Below are 12,946 nucleotides of genomic sequence, written 5' to 3'. Positions count from 1 at the left end.
AAATAATTATAATTTTAAATAAAGAAACTAATTTATATTTTAAATGTAAATAAGTTAACTACTATATATCTTAATAATTAATAATATATATTAAGCTTATTAATATAAAGTATTCTTATTAATAACTATTAAGCTAAGTCTATAAAATTACTAATAAATATAATTTATATATTAGTATTTTTAATACTAAGATATTATCTTTAGAGGATATAATTATTCTTAGGATATAATTATTCTTAGGATATATTAATCTGTAAGATAATAATATCCTTATATTAATTATCTTATATAACTTAATTTATAATTAATAAGCTAATAAATAAAATTATAAGGTGTATATAATATAACTACAGGGGTTATAATATATATAATAGTTATATAAGCCATTAAACCACAGGGCAAAAAATCAGGCCATAATCACTATATAAGCAATTATAGATGTGCTATAGCTGCCTTATAGAAGCCTTACAGCGCTGTTACAGGCACGAATCATAACACTTTGTATTTATAGGGACTTTTACTTTATCAGCCTCTATAAACCGGAAATTGCATATAAAGTATGGGAAGCAATAGGGATTTCTTCTACATTTCCTGTCTTATCCCTAAGCTTCGGAACTATGGCACCAAATAGTGCCGAACAGAGTAATAAAAAAGTGGCGTTCCCTCATTTAGTAGACAAGGTCTTCCGCCTTCCTTTATCCGACTGCATGTCGGGTAAACCCCTGTTCGAACGGGTGTGTCATGCTCAGAATGCCTGGCATATTGACTAATTCCGTCGTAATTTTTGTTTCCGTCGCATCGGAATGGTGATAACCGTATTTCATTATAGGTACATGAACCATTTGCGACACGTGAATCCCATATTTATTAGCTGCCAAAATCTCGATCAGCGCCAAACTCTAAAACTTTATTCTTTACTCGCCGGAGTTAGTGTATTGTACTCCTTAGTTGCTACGATGGAGCCGTCGCCTACACATCCCAAGCCAGAAACCCTGTTCTCCCTCGAGAAGTTTCCAGACACGCAAGACATTGAGGAGGGCACAGTGCACCAGTAAGATACTAAGATACATCTAATATGGATGGAAAGAGAGTACTAAACACGAGTTACAGATATGGTCAACCAGCGCCATCTGTCGACGAAGCGTTGGAATCCAAGCTTCGATGGAAGATGGATCTTCGTATACTTCCCACGGTTACAATTATTTACTGTACGCCCATAGAGTCCAAAGCCGTAGACAAGGCGTAGCTGACACACTCACGATTCAGTGCTTTGCTTTATTGATCGCGCAAACATTGGTGAGTTTATCAAGACACCTACTCTCGAGCATATCTCTCATAACTCTGCAGGCAATGCCAAGATCGCAGGTCTAGAGGCCGACCTGAAGATGCAGGGTTACGACTTTAACGTTTCTCTCTCCATCTTTTACATCTCCTACATCCTGTTTGAGATCCCTCTGAATCTCCTGTGCAAGCGGATAGGGCCGGGTTGGTTTATACCTGCATGCTGTGTCGGCTTTGGTATCTGCACCACCTGCACGGCCTTCGTCCATGACTTCTCGACTCTGTGCGGGCTCCGGTTCTTACTTGGCGTCTTCGAAGCGGCCATGCTACCGGCGAACGTGTACTATCTCTCGCGTTGGTATCGGCGCAGTGAATTGACCTTTCGGCTTTCGTTCGTCATCATCTCGGCATCCTTGGCGGGTGCATTTGGGGGCCTGCTTGCCTCTGCCATTTTGCGTCTTCAAAGTTTCGGCTCCTTGCATTCTTGGAGGATGATCTTTGCGATCGAAGGTTGGGCAGTCCGCGTTTGCCAATATCTTGATGATTAAGCAATGCTAATCCAAGCGATTGAAGGTACTGTGACCTGTGCAGTGGGAGTGATCTCATTTTTCACGCTTACCGATAGGGTCGAAACTGCCACCTGGTTATCACCGGAGCAAAAGAAATTAGCAAATGCAAGAATCATGGCAGAAAGAGTCGGAACAACCGAGATTATCGACAAGTTTGGTACGAAGAGAATGCTCCGAGGCATCCTGAACCCAGTGGTGCTGCCAACAGCCGTGATATCCTTCTTCAACTTCATCACTGTACATGGCCTGTCCTTCTTCCTCCCTACCATTGTTCGCACAATCTTTCCTCAGCACTCTGTCCAGAACCAGCAGCTCCTCACAGTTCCACCAAACGTCCTGGGCACGATTATGTGCATGCTATTCTGCTATATAAGCTGGAAGCTGGACAAGCGCGGCATCTTCCTTATCATATGTGCACCGTTCTCAATGGTAGGGTACAGCATGTTTCTGGCAACATCCAACCCACATGTGCGCTATGCGGCGACATTTTTGCCCGTATGCGGCATCTTCGCGTTGGGAGCATTCCCCAATGCCCACGTCTCAGCAAACGTCATTTCAGATACTTCTCGGTCCTCTGCGGTCGCCTTCAACGTGATGCTTGGTAACATTGGAGGTTTGGTATCGACTTGGGCATTTCTCCCTTTCGATGGACCCGAATATCGCATTGGTAACGGTTTGAATCTGGCAGCACAATCTGCTATCTTTCTGATTGGTGTCTGTATGTATTTCGCGATTGAGAGGAGTAACAAGAGAAGGTCTGGAGTGAATGTGGAGAGAGTATTGGCTGGGAAGACTTTGTCAGAAATCCAAGACCTTGAATGGCGACACCCGGATTTCAGATGGCACAATTAGGATAAGTAAGCTTCACAGACTATCTATATGATTGATTCTCTTGATAAGTCGTGCCGAAACCCTCTGGATATTATCATCTATCTAACATCCTTTTCTCCACCACTTGAGGAAACTTGCCACAAGAGTCTAAAGTCTAGGTAGCTTTTAACTTTATAGTTCTTATAATAATTCATCATACTCTTGTTTTCGTTTATTTGTTAGACCTTCTCACGAAAATGCATCTGATGCCAAGCTATGGTAATCTTAGAACCGACGTCCAATTAGCCTTATACCCCACGGGTCAATTCTAGTCAGGAGCTCAGGCATATCTAACCTAAAGAATAATCTTCCCATAATCGCATCTCGGGTTTTCTAATTAAGGTGATGCAAAATAACTTATGCAGTGCACGCAGATAGAAAATAAGCCGGGTGGAATATCATAGCTGAAAGAAGCGGGGTATAGCACTGACTGGCTGAAAGGCATCTCCAATCATGTCCGAGCGGAACGGCCTGAGCTACGGAAAGTCTTTTCATATCATATATGCGACGGAACTGCGATCCGTAGAACCTTGTCTGGTCCACTGGAGCCCGGCCTTCAGTGGCCACGCCACCACTGTACTTGGCGCGGAACAACTGTATCAGGTTTGACGGCGTAAACAAGGGAGTCAAACTGAGGAAGGAGATAACAGGCCCTGTAATGATGTTGCCGCTCTGTTCGAGAATGGGAAGGCCGAATAGCCGATTTGCGTAAACCGTACATCCGTATAGTACGAGGTGACACAGACTCCGCCTTCATAAAGCAAACCCTGAAGCACTATACTAGCAAACCTCTTACCGTCTACGTCAAGTACAGTATCAAATCCTAACAAACTCATTGCATAATTTCACTAGTCTTGATCATGATGGAAAAGAATTTCTCCGCGCCTCCAGTTCTCCCAGCTACTCGCCTGCGCAACCCTACAGCCAGCCTTACAATCCTGGAGCCGCTCAGCAGGCGGGGTTTCGGACCAGGACTAATCATCCTCGTGCCCGAGACTGGCAAAGCCACCAGTGATGCATTGCGGATCGATGGATGTGTGCCGTCTCCGTTGATGAAATGGGCAGAAGAGGGCTACACTGTCGCTGAAATTACAGAGGCAGGACTTGCCAACCCTGATGTAGCTGTCAGTCAGGCGCTGAAGGAGCTCGAGGCTGCGAGGTCCACTGAGCCTAAGAACGTCGTTGGTATCATAGGTCAGTCTTGAATTATTAAACATTAACAGAAGAACCGGACTGGCGAGCTAATAGACCCCCTCGTAGCATACTCGACAGTGCTTTGGAACCATATAGCTCCCCATGTCGACTCATTCTCACAGATCTCAGGTGCTGTCATTTTTGGCGATCTTGGGGATGGCGAGACCTCTGTAATCGCGTCCTCAAAAGTCCCACAGCTGCATCATCTGGCGGGGAGTGCCTCCAAACGCTTGCAACGTACAAGGGCGGTGACGGCTTACAACTACCCGGAAGCAACATCGTACTTGTTCGCCACTCCTTTCAGCAAAGACTACAGCTACAACATGGAGTCTATTTCTCACAGCCGAAGTCTTAGCTTCTTGAAATCTCTTATGGACGGTCCTTACTTTGATCTGGAAGTTATTTGGGACGAACATACCTATTGGGAGTTCGAAAACCGCTCCGTGGAGCATACCATGAGCACCATGGTACAGGAGCCATATGTTAATCATGTGCCTACGGTAATCGCCTTTCTCCCTTTCACCTTGGTCTAAAGACCAACGTCAACTGACTCATAATATCCAGATGACAGGGGGGATCGGCCGGGAGAAGCTAACTGCCTTCTACCGCGACCACTTCATTTTCCAGAATCCTCCAGATACAGAAACCTGCCTCATTAGCAGATCTGTTGGTATAGATAGAGTCATCGACGAGTTTATTTTCATCTGCACTCATCATTCTCAGATTGACTGGCTGTATGTCTCACAAACTAATCCACTCATTCGCGAACATGCCAACTGACGCTTCTTCTACTAGTGCGCCAGGGATCCCTCCCACAGGGCGAAAGCTTGAAATACCGTTCACCGCTGTTGTTAACATCCGTGGAGACCGGCTTTATCACGAACATATTTGTTGGGACCAGGGAACAGTGCTAGCGCAGTTGGGTTTAATGCCTTCCTACCTACCATATCCTCATCCAGTGCCCAATGCGCAGGGTCAAGAGAAATTGGAATACCGCGTCCCTATTGCTGGTGTGGAGACTGCTAATAAATTACGGGATAAAGATGCTGTCGAGTCGAATGAGATGTTCGCGTTTGGTCTTCGCAAAGCCTGATCAGGGATGGGACGATATATTTGACGGAGTCTTTCTTTATTATAGCCTATAGGCCAATATTTCAACTGCAAGTCTCTTGACTCATGGTTGTAGACGCGTGACAGTCTCAAGATCTTATTACTGAGACAATAAGATGATGGTAGGGGCATGAGTCGGCAGCACTCACCATTCATTCGTCCCAGCGCAGGTCACAAACTGGTGTGAGTTTGTCGATCCGGACTTTACCGGAGAATACGGAATGACGGACGGTGCTACGGCTCTCAAATAGGCATCCGAAGAGTATGTGGAGCAAGTCTAAGGGCCCAGCCAACATAAAGCCTCAAGTTCACCTCGTCAGCACGCGTATTCCGCTCACTTGAATACTCTGTGGTTTTCTCAAATCATTCTGACCACAATCTCAATCAACCAAGACATCCTTAAACAAACCTATCATCAACTTTCGACTATGGCAGACATCAAGCTTCAGAATGTCCGGCCAATGTTCGAGCTGCGCAGCCGCAATTATATTGTGACCGGCGGCCTCGGAGGTATCGGCTACGCAGCTGTGCGGTCTCTTTGCGAGATGGGCGCCAACGTAGCCGTGTTAGACATTCAAGACAAATCAAGAGACGCATTTTCCAGCGTGGAAAACGAGTTTGGTACCAATGTTTTCTACTTCCAGACCGATGTCACCAAACTTGACAGCCTGAATGCTGGTGTCGATAAGGCCATTGAGGCCCTCGGGTTGCTTGATGGATGTCTACCTTGCGCGGGGATCAACTGCAACAAACCATTTGTTGACCAGTCATGGGATGAGTTCACGCGCATTCAGGAAATTAATGTAGAAGCCATACCCTCCTCCCTTAGGTTCTGTCAACTGTCTAACGTTGCTTTACAGGTGCGGGGAACATTTTTCACTGTCCAGCGCGTGGTCAAGCAGCTGATCAAGCAAGGAACCTCTGGTAGTATTGTCATGATGGCGTCTCAGTGCGCTCACATCGCTATTCCAGGCTGCCGCATGTCCTCCTACAACGCGTCCAAGGGCGGCGTTCTTATGCTCACAAAAGCACTCGGGGTAGAGCTGGCCAAGCACAACATTCGTGTTAACTCCATCTCACCTGGGTACGTAGATTCTCAGATGTTCAGGGATGTATTGGCCACTCAGAGTGAGCGGGATGCGAAACAGCCATACCAGGCCCCGCCATTAAGGCGCCTCAGTGACCCAAATGACCTTACACCTGCTATTATTTATCTTTTTAGCGATGCGTCTAGACACATTACGGCTACAGATATCAAGATTATGGGTGGATTGGACGCTGGGCAGATTGACGGACACATTACCTACGAATAAGAAGACCGGACTGAGTAGGCTATTCCACAAGCCATTTATGATAATTAGTTAAACACAATTGTGCTCAATGTTTGTCCTCCTATTGCCGGATTCTCATGAAGGAGTAAATGCGTCCTCCTGGGGTCACAATATGGATCTGCCATGTATAGAATGAAGCTTGTCGATGCGTGAGTATTCCGCTTGTCCTGCTGCGGAGAGAGCCCAACCCACGGCCGAGCATCCCCAGGTATTCTCTTCACTCCTACGGACCCCGACCAGGTTCGGATCCACCTTTTCGGACCGTTCCGTAAGCACGGCAGACCTAGTTGGAAAGGTGGGGCCACTTCCGAAATCTCCTAATCTCTCTCCGATAAGGTCGTCGCAGTACTAGTGCAAGGCTTATATGCTTCAGAGTTGTAGTGTCGAGAACAACCGCTTGGGGAATGGCGCATATTGGTTTGGAGCAGGGGGTCCCAAACGGTGTGTGTAACATGGGATCAGGAAAGCTTATCATGGCGTAAAAGAACAGCAGGCTATTCCATGTCGTAGAAGACGCCCATCCTATCCAGGCCGTTTGCATTCGTGCTTCCTCTGCCCATTCACTCTATCTTATCCATCTCATCTATCTCACTATCTCCAAATCAGATCCAACTTGCATTAATCCAAACATGTTTGAATCATATGACTTGGTCGTCATTGGCTCTGGTGAGTTCCGGCTCCCCTCGCAATGCAGAATTCATACCAACTGAAGCCACCACAGGCTGGTTCGGCCTCGGCGCCTCCAAAGCCTACATCGAAACGCACCCTGATGAGAAGGTCGCGATTCTTGAAGCAAATGACTCCGTTGGAGGAACATGGTCGGCCAACAGACTGTACCCAGGTCTCAAGTCCAACAACATGATTGGAACCTACGAGTTTCCTGACTTCCCCATGAGCAAAGACATTTACGGCGTTGAGGAGAACGATCACATTCCTGGCAAGACTCTGCACAAGTATCTCACTGATTATGCCCGGAAGCATGGCGTACTTGAGAGAACCCAATTCAACAGCACAGTTGGTCAAGTAGAGCAGACCAGCGAGGATGGCTGGAAGCTTACTGTGGCAAGCCCTCAGGGTGAGCGTCAAATCGAAGCGAAAAGAATAGTTGTCGCCACTGGTCTCACCTCTACCCCCAACATGCCTTACTTTGAAGGCAGCGAAAGCTTTGACAAACCTCTGTTCCATGCCAAAGAATTTTGCTCTCGAGCCGATGAGGTCAAGGGCGTTAAAAATGCCATTGTGGTCGGTGGTGCCAAATCTGCCTATGATGTTGCATACGCTATGGTTGACGCTGGAGCTCAGGTTGACTTGATCGTCAAGCCAGAGACGAACGGCCCTGTGTGGATTGCGCCTCGCTGGGTGACGCCCGTGAAGGCCCGTATCGATAAGACATTGACTGTTCGCTTCATGACATGGTTTGCTCCCTGCCCTTGGGGCCACGAGGATGGCTTCGGTGCGATCCGGCGCTTTCTTCATGGTACGGCGTTTGGACGCATGATTGTGCGTGCATTTTGGAGATCAATGGGCAACGACGTTTTGAACCAGATCAATTATGATAACCACCCAGAGACCAAGAAGCTAAAGCCGTGGTATGACGTGTTCTGGATTGGCAGTGGTCTCAGTATTCTTAACTTCAACAAGGATTTCTTTGATTTGGTCCGTGATGGAAGGATTCGCGTCCACATCGACAACGTCAAGCGTCTTGAGCCCGGCCAAGTCCTTCTAGAGTCCGGAAAGAGGCTCAAGGCAGATAGCATGATCTGCTCTACAGGATGGAAGAAGGAGTCGCTCGTCAAGTTCTCCAATATCGGCGAGCATGCCTTTAGCCTACCATATGGCCCGAAGGAACAAGCCCAGCTTAACGCCGAGTTCGATGCGCGCGTTAAGAAGCAGTTCCCTCAGCTCAAGCAACAGCCCAAGCTTCGCTCCCCTCCTCGCCCAAACGCTGAGCCTCTGCGGAACTACCGCTTTATAGTCCCTCCTGCTTTTCTTGGTAAACGCAACATTGCCTTTGCTGGTATGATCTCGTCTGTTACAACGGCGGTCTGTGCTTCGATGCAGGGAGTGTGGATCTCTGCCTATTTTGACAACAAGTTGGTTCGAGAAAGTAAGTCTCAGGAGGATATTACAAATGAAGTCATGATGCACACGCAGTGGGGTAAGTGGCGCTACCCTGCTGGCTATGGAGCGAGCCTGCCTGACTTTGTGTTTGAAGGCGTTCCTTATGTTGATATGCTGCTCAAAGACCTTGGCATCAGGAATCGTCGCAAACCGTCCTTTTACGCTGAGCTGACGTCCCCGTACACCCCTCAAGATTACAATGGTGTCATGGACGAGTACAAGCAGCGTACACAGGCCACATAATTCTATGAAAACATCCTTTGTTGGTTATTTGTCTACTAAATGGTTGAGGAAGATACTATTCTCAGTTATATTATTAATCGGTTGGGCTAGTTAATGAGCCATCTGTGTTCCGTGATTATGATACTGAAGTCCAAGAAGGGCATTCTATCAATCGTTCACTCATTTTCGTTTAGTCCCAAAAGGAGACTTTCACTTATGGGGTAGTTTAGTGATTCTTTCTCAGGAGCGGCAGCCTTTTACTTCATTCATCTATCAGAAAGGCAGGTCAAGATGTCACAGTGTCCTCCGCTCTAGAAATTGAGATCAAATGATGTATTTCCCTCCAATATAGACCATGAGGTTAGCAAGAAATACAAGAAGGGGGGCATTCTATCAGTAGACTACAGGTGAAATCCGCATCAGCCTTCACTAGATGTTGATGCGAGCACCAGATGGCTAAGATCTCTGGACGCCTGACAAGAATTAGTCTATTGAAATGTTAGAGTATCCGTGAATAAGCGCCAGCAGTAGGAACGGAAAAGACATTGGTTCCAGACTTCGGAAGCAAACCGTAGTGCTGGTTCGGGTCGGTGGGGTTAACGGCTCAAAGCCATTGCAGCCCCGACCGGAAGATGTCCTCCACATACGTTCTCCAAGACTATGTATTCACCTTACCGGTCGGGATAATAGATGCCGATGAGACATCAAAACACCAAGTTCCATTATATACAACTGCCAGCTGTAGGCCATACCGCATGCAAGCGCCAGCTGTAGTTAACCTCCACTCGTCGTCATATTACTTCTTACATTACATCATTCTCTTACTCCATCTAACCATGGCGCGCCTGTATGTACGACTTTGTCTACCGTAGACATCATTTGCCGGGCCTGCCTTGAATCAGCCCTGGCACTCTTACTACTGTGGCTAACTGATTATGTTACAGAACAACTTACTCTGCGTCTTTTGCCTTTTTTGAAGCCCTCTACGAGGTAAGAGCTATTCTGGGCGCTATTCTAAATCCTCCAAGGAGCGAGCATTGACTGACCGGTTGCTATCACCTAGAGGCTGGTGTTCGCTATGTCTTTGCCAACCTCGGATCGGACCATCCTGCCATCTTGAAGCGCTTGCAAGGCCGAGAGAGCTAGACGACGCCGAGTCCCCAACGGTCATTACTGTCCCCAAGAAGGATGTCTTGCGATTTCTGCCTCGAGACTGAAAGCCTGTCAATGCCTCGTCGGGGAAACAAATTCGCTCTAACCCGTAGATGTTAGTTCGTGGCTATGTCAATGGCTGATGGATTCGCCCGTGTCACTGGCACACCCCAATGTGTGCTCGTACATGTGGACGTTGGCACCCAGATGCTAGGATGTGCCATGCATAACGCCTCATGTTCTCGTACTCCTGTCTTCGTTTTTGCCGGACTCTCCCCATTCACCCTCGAGGGTGAGATGAGGGGTTCGCGCACTGAGCATATTCATTGGCTACAGGATGCACACGATCAGAGAGCTATTGTCGCTCAATATTGTCGCTATGCTGGCGAGTTCAAGACGGGCAAGAACATCAAGCAGCTGACCAGCCGGGCTCTCCAGTTTGCCACAAGCGACGTTCCCGGCCCTGTCTACATGGTCGGCGCGCGCGAAGTCATGGAAGAAGACATCCCTGCCTACTCTCTGAAGCAGGAGGAATGGCAGCCTGTTCTGCCTGCCGCTCTTCCGCAGCCAGAACTGGAAATCATCATCAAGACCTTGGCTGAGGCAGAGTCGCCATTGATTCTGGTCGGGTACTCTGGTCGCAATACTTCCACAGTACCAGAGCTTGTAACGCTCGTTGAAAGCATTCCTGGAGTTCGAGTTCTCGATGCCATGGGCAGTTCACTGTCTTTCCCCTTTGGCCACCGCGCATCGGTGGGTGTCCGCATTGGAGGACATCCGGTCATGGAGAAAGCCGACGTTATCCTAATTCTCGACTGTGATGTGACTTGGATCCCGACCAAGTGCAAGCCGCGAGAGGATGCCAAGATCTTCCATATTGATATGGATCCGTTAAAATCCAACATGCCGCTGTATTACATTCCTGCGACTAGGAGATATCGTGCTGACGTTGGCGTTGCCCTCGAGCAACTCAATGACTACGTGCGCACAACTGACAAGTACTCCAAATTGACCATCCAGGAGCCTTACATTTCGCGCTGGAACAAGTTAGCTGAAGAGCACAAAGAACTCCTCGACCAGGTCGCACAAGCTGCTGCTCGTCCCGAAGACACGACCTCATCTCCAAGCACATCGTATCTCTGCGCGCAGCTGCGACAACATTGCCCCAAGGATACCATCTGGTGTCACGAGACTATTACTAACGCGCCTTTCATCCATGAGCAGCTGCAAGTTGATGAGCCTGGCCATATCCTCGGCAACGGTGGAGGTGGTCTCGGCTGGTCTGGCGGTGCCAGTTTAGGCGTCAAACTTGCATCCGACTATCTAGCTGGAGGAGAGGGCAAAGGCAACTTTGTCACACAGATTGTGGGTGACGGCACATATTTGTTTGGTGTTCCAGGCACGGTGTATTGGGTGGCCAGTAGATATAACATTGCCACTCTTACAATCGTCTTGAGCAATAAAGGTAAGCACAAGATGCCCGAGCAGAATATGACTGGAATATTCTCTAACAATGAGGTCGTTATAGGATGGAACGCTCCTCGCGTCTCGATGGAGCTTGTCCACCCGACAGGTTACGGATCCAGGATTAACAATAAGGACCTCAACATCTCATTCGATCCAACGCCTGACTTTTCGGGCATTGCGAAAGCGGCGTCTGGCAACAAGGCGTGGGCTGCCGTGATTGCTTCCGTAGATGATTTAGATAGACTGTTACCCGAGGCCGTACATCAGGTCAAGAGCGGTATTTCCGCTATTGTGGAGGTTCGCCTCAAAGGATCGTGGGACAAGCCATAGACGGTATCATTCATTGAATTTATGCTCAACTAAATAAAGGCTTATTCTTTCTCAATCCTTAATCCCTGCACAACTGTGATGATCTTCATGCCAAGAGATAAGAGGTTTAAAACTTCAATGTTAGCCTGAACCTCATCAGACAGTTTTCTAACCAGTATCGATGTCTGTATCTCTGTATCACGGTCCATTCGGTTACGTTATGCCTGCCCTACTAGTCCCGCGTGGTAAACAACTAATCTTGGGAAACACAGCCGTCACACTTGGCCCGTAGCATGCGCCAGGAGCCCGGACCAAGTCTATTTCCTTCAACCACGACATCCAGAGATGGCTCCCCGATAGTCCAGGGACCATCCGATCTGATAGCAGACAAGACCGCTGAGATAGGAAGACATCTCTCACCGGCTAGTTTCCGAACTCTGTGCCACTCTCAAGATGTCCGGGGTAGCCTACGCTAACGCATGCCGTCCGTCCGCCCTTGATTCCGATACGCTAACGTGGGAACCGGCCGACCTCCACCAGGGATCGGAGCTGCGCCGCCCATGTTTAGCAATAACCCGTTAATAATTACATGTGAGTATGACCTTTATGGCCGTTTATACGGGTATACGTCTACGGCGTATGACGGTTCTACACTTCATATTATCTGAGCGAATTTGCCATTGACGCGAATGAAACTGACGTGTATCTTGACAAGTGCTTCAGCAGAGCCATTTTTACCTGTCTTTCACATATCATGAATCGCTTCATTACCTCAGGGCGCATGATGCGCAGAGCCAGGTCCCCCTTGTCACGAAAGTTCTCCACCAGCAAGACCATTCCTCTCATCATCAACGGCAAGGATATCGTAACAGACAAGACCTTCCAAACCATAAGCCCGCTCAACAACGAAGTAGTCTGGAACTGTTCTGCCGTTTCGCAAAACCACATCGATGAAGCCGTCTCTACTGCAAACGCGGCGTTTCCTGCCTGGTCCAAGACCAAGCCCTCTCACCGACGCGATATCTTCTTGTCAGCTGCCAACATCATGGAGAGGCGGAGAGAGGAGCTCCTCCACTATCTACACCAGGAGATGGGAGCAGGCGTTGATTTCCAAAATTTCATTCTTGGCCTCGCCATTGAGGGCTTGAAGGATACTGCTGGGAGAATTGCTGGTGCCGTTACTGGTAGTGTTCCAGAGTCCATTCATGAAGGGATGCGTGCCATGATCCTCAAGAGGCCCTATGGTGTAAACCTTGGTATTGCGCCATGGTAAGCACACACCTCGCCTATGTTCTGGCATAGGAATTGCGACTAAACTGA

At 48.0% G+C, this 12,946-nt stretch overlaps 6 protein-coding genes across 8 annotated transcripts; all 6 read left to right on the top strand.

The window, feature by feature from the left end:
* Nucleotides 1-881: 881 nt before the first annotated feature.
* Nucleotides 882-2,879, top strand: FOXG_02631 (uncharacterized protein). 2 transcript variants are annotated; one of them, XM_018380096.1, is made up of 5 exons: nucleotides 882-1,051; nucleotides 1,111-1,208; nucleotides 1,267-1,296; nucleotides 1,348-1,791; nucleotides 1,855-2,879. In XM_018380096.1, exons 1-5 carry the CDS (start codon nucleotides 957-959, stop codon nucleotides 2,700-2,702), a joined length of 1,515 nt encoding a protein of 504 aa, XP_018236279.1. In that variant the 5' UTR covers nucleotides 882-956; the 3' UTR covers nucleotides 2,703-2,879. The 2 variants fall into 2 exon arrangements, with proteins under 2 accessions (XP_018236279.1, XP_018236278.1); XM_018380095.1 differs by having other exon boundaries at nucleotides 1,267-1,791.
* Nucleotides 2,880-3,461: 582 nt separating this feature from the next.
* On the top strand, nucleotides 3,462-5,007 carry FOXG_02630 (carboxymethylenebutenolidase; the record flags this gene model as incomplete). The annotated part of the gene is made up of 4 exons (XM_018380094.1): nucleotides 3,462-3,914; nucleotides 3,981-4,414; nucleotides 4,479-4,648; nucleotides 4,710-5,007. The coding sequence occupies exons 1-4, from the start codon at nucleotides 3,581-3,583 to the stop codon at nucleotides 5,005-5,007; spliced, it is 1,236 nt and encodes a 411-aa protein (XP_018236277.1). The 5' UTR covers nucleotides 3,462-3,580.
* A 348-nt stretch (nucleotides 5,008-5,355) lies between these two features.
* Nucleotides 5,356-6,407, top strand: FOXG_02629 (uncharacterized protein). Its single transcript, XM_018380093.1, has 2 exons — nucleotides 5,356-5,827; nucleotides 5,885-6,407. The coding sequence occupies exons 1-2, from the start codon at nucleotides 5,453-5,455 to the stop codon at nucleotides 6,335-6,337; spliced, it is 828 nt and encodes a 275-aa protein (XP_018236276.1). The 5' UTR covers nucleotides 5,356-5,452; the 3' UTR covers nucleotides 6,338-6,407.
* A 460-nt stretch (nucleotides 6,408-6,867) lies between these two features.
* On the top strand, nucleotides 6,868-8,994 carry FOXG_02628 (uncharacterized protein). Of its 2 annotated transcripts, XM_018380092.1 has the most exons (3): nucleotides 6,868-7,021; nucleotides 7,077-8,513; nucleotides 8,571-8,994. In XM_018380092.1, exons 1-3 carry the CDS (start codon nucleotides 6,985-6,987, stop codon nucleotides 8,717-8,719), a joined length of 1,623 nt encoding a protein of 540 aa, XP_018236275.1. In that variant the 5' UTR covers nucleotides 6,868-6,984; the 3' UTR covers nucleotides 8,720-8,994. The 2 variants fall into 2 exon arrangements, with proteins under 2 accessions (XP_018236275.1, XP_018236274.1); XM_018380091.1 differs by having other exon boundaries at nucleotides 7,077-8,994.
* A 1,078-nt stretch (nucleotides 8,995-10,072) lies between these two features.
* On the top strand, nucleotides 10,073-11,702 carry FOXG_02627 (uncharacterized protein; the record flags this gene model as incomplete). The annotated part of the gene is made up of 2 exons (XM_018380090.1): nucleotides 10,073-11,315; nucleotides 11,379-11,702. 2 exons carry the CDS (start codon nucleotides 10,073-10,075, stop codon nucleotides 11,645-11,647), a joined length of 1,512 nt encoding a protein of 503 aa, XP_018236273.1. The 3' UTR covers nucleotides 11,648-11,702.
* A 678-nt stretch (nucleotides 11,703-12,380) lies between these two features.
* On the top strand, nucleotides 12,381-12,899 carry FOXG_02626 (uncharacterized protein; the record flags this gene model as incomplete). The annotated part of the gene is made up of 1 exon (XM_018380089.1): nucleotides 12,381-12,899. One exon carries the CDS (start codon nucleotides 12,381-12,383, stop codon nucleotides 12,897-12,899), a length of 519 nt encoding a protein of 172 aa, XP_018236272.1.
* Between the last annotated feature and the right edge of the window lie 47 nt (nucleotides 12,900-12,946).

The sequence above is a fragment of the Fusarium oxysporum genome, chromosome 5 (assembly GCF_000149955.1).
Source record: "Fusarium oxysporum f. sp. lycopersici 4287 chromosome 5, whole genome shotgun sequence".
Classification (NCBI taxonomy): Eukaryota; Fungi; Ascomycota; class Sordariomycetes; order Hypocreales; family Nectriaceae; genus Fusarium; species Fusarium oxysporum.
This window is presented reverse-complemented; position numbering and strand designations above follow the sequence as displayed.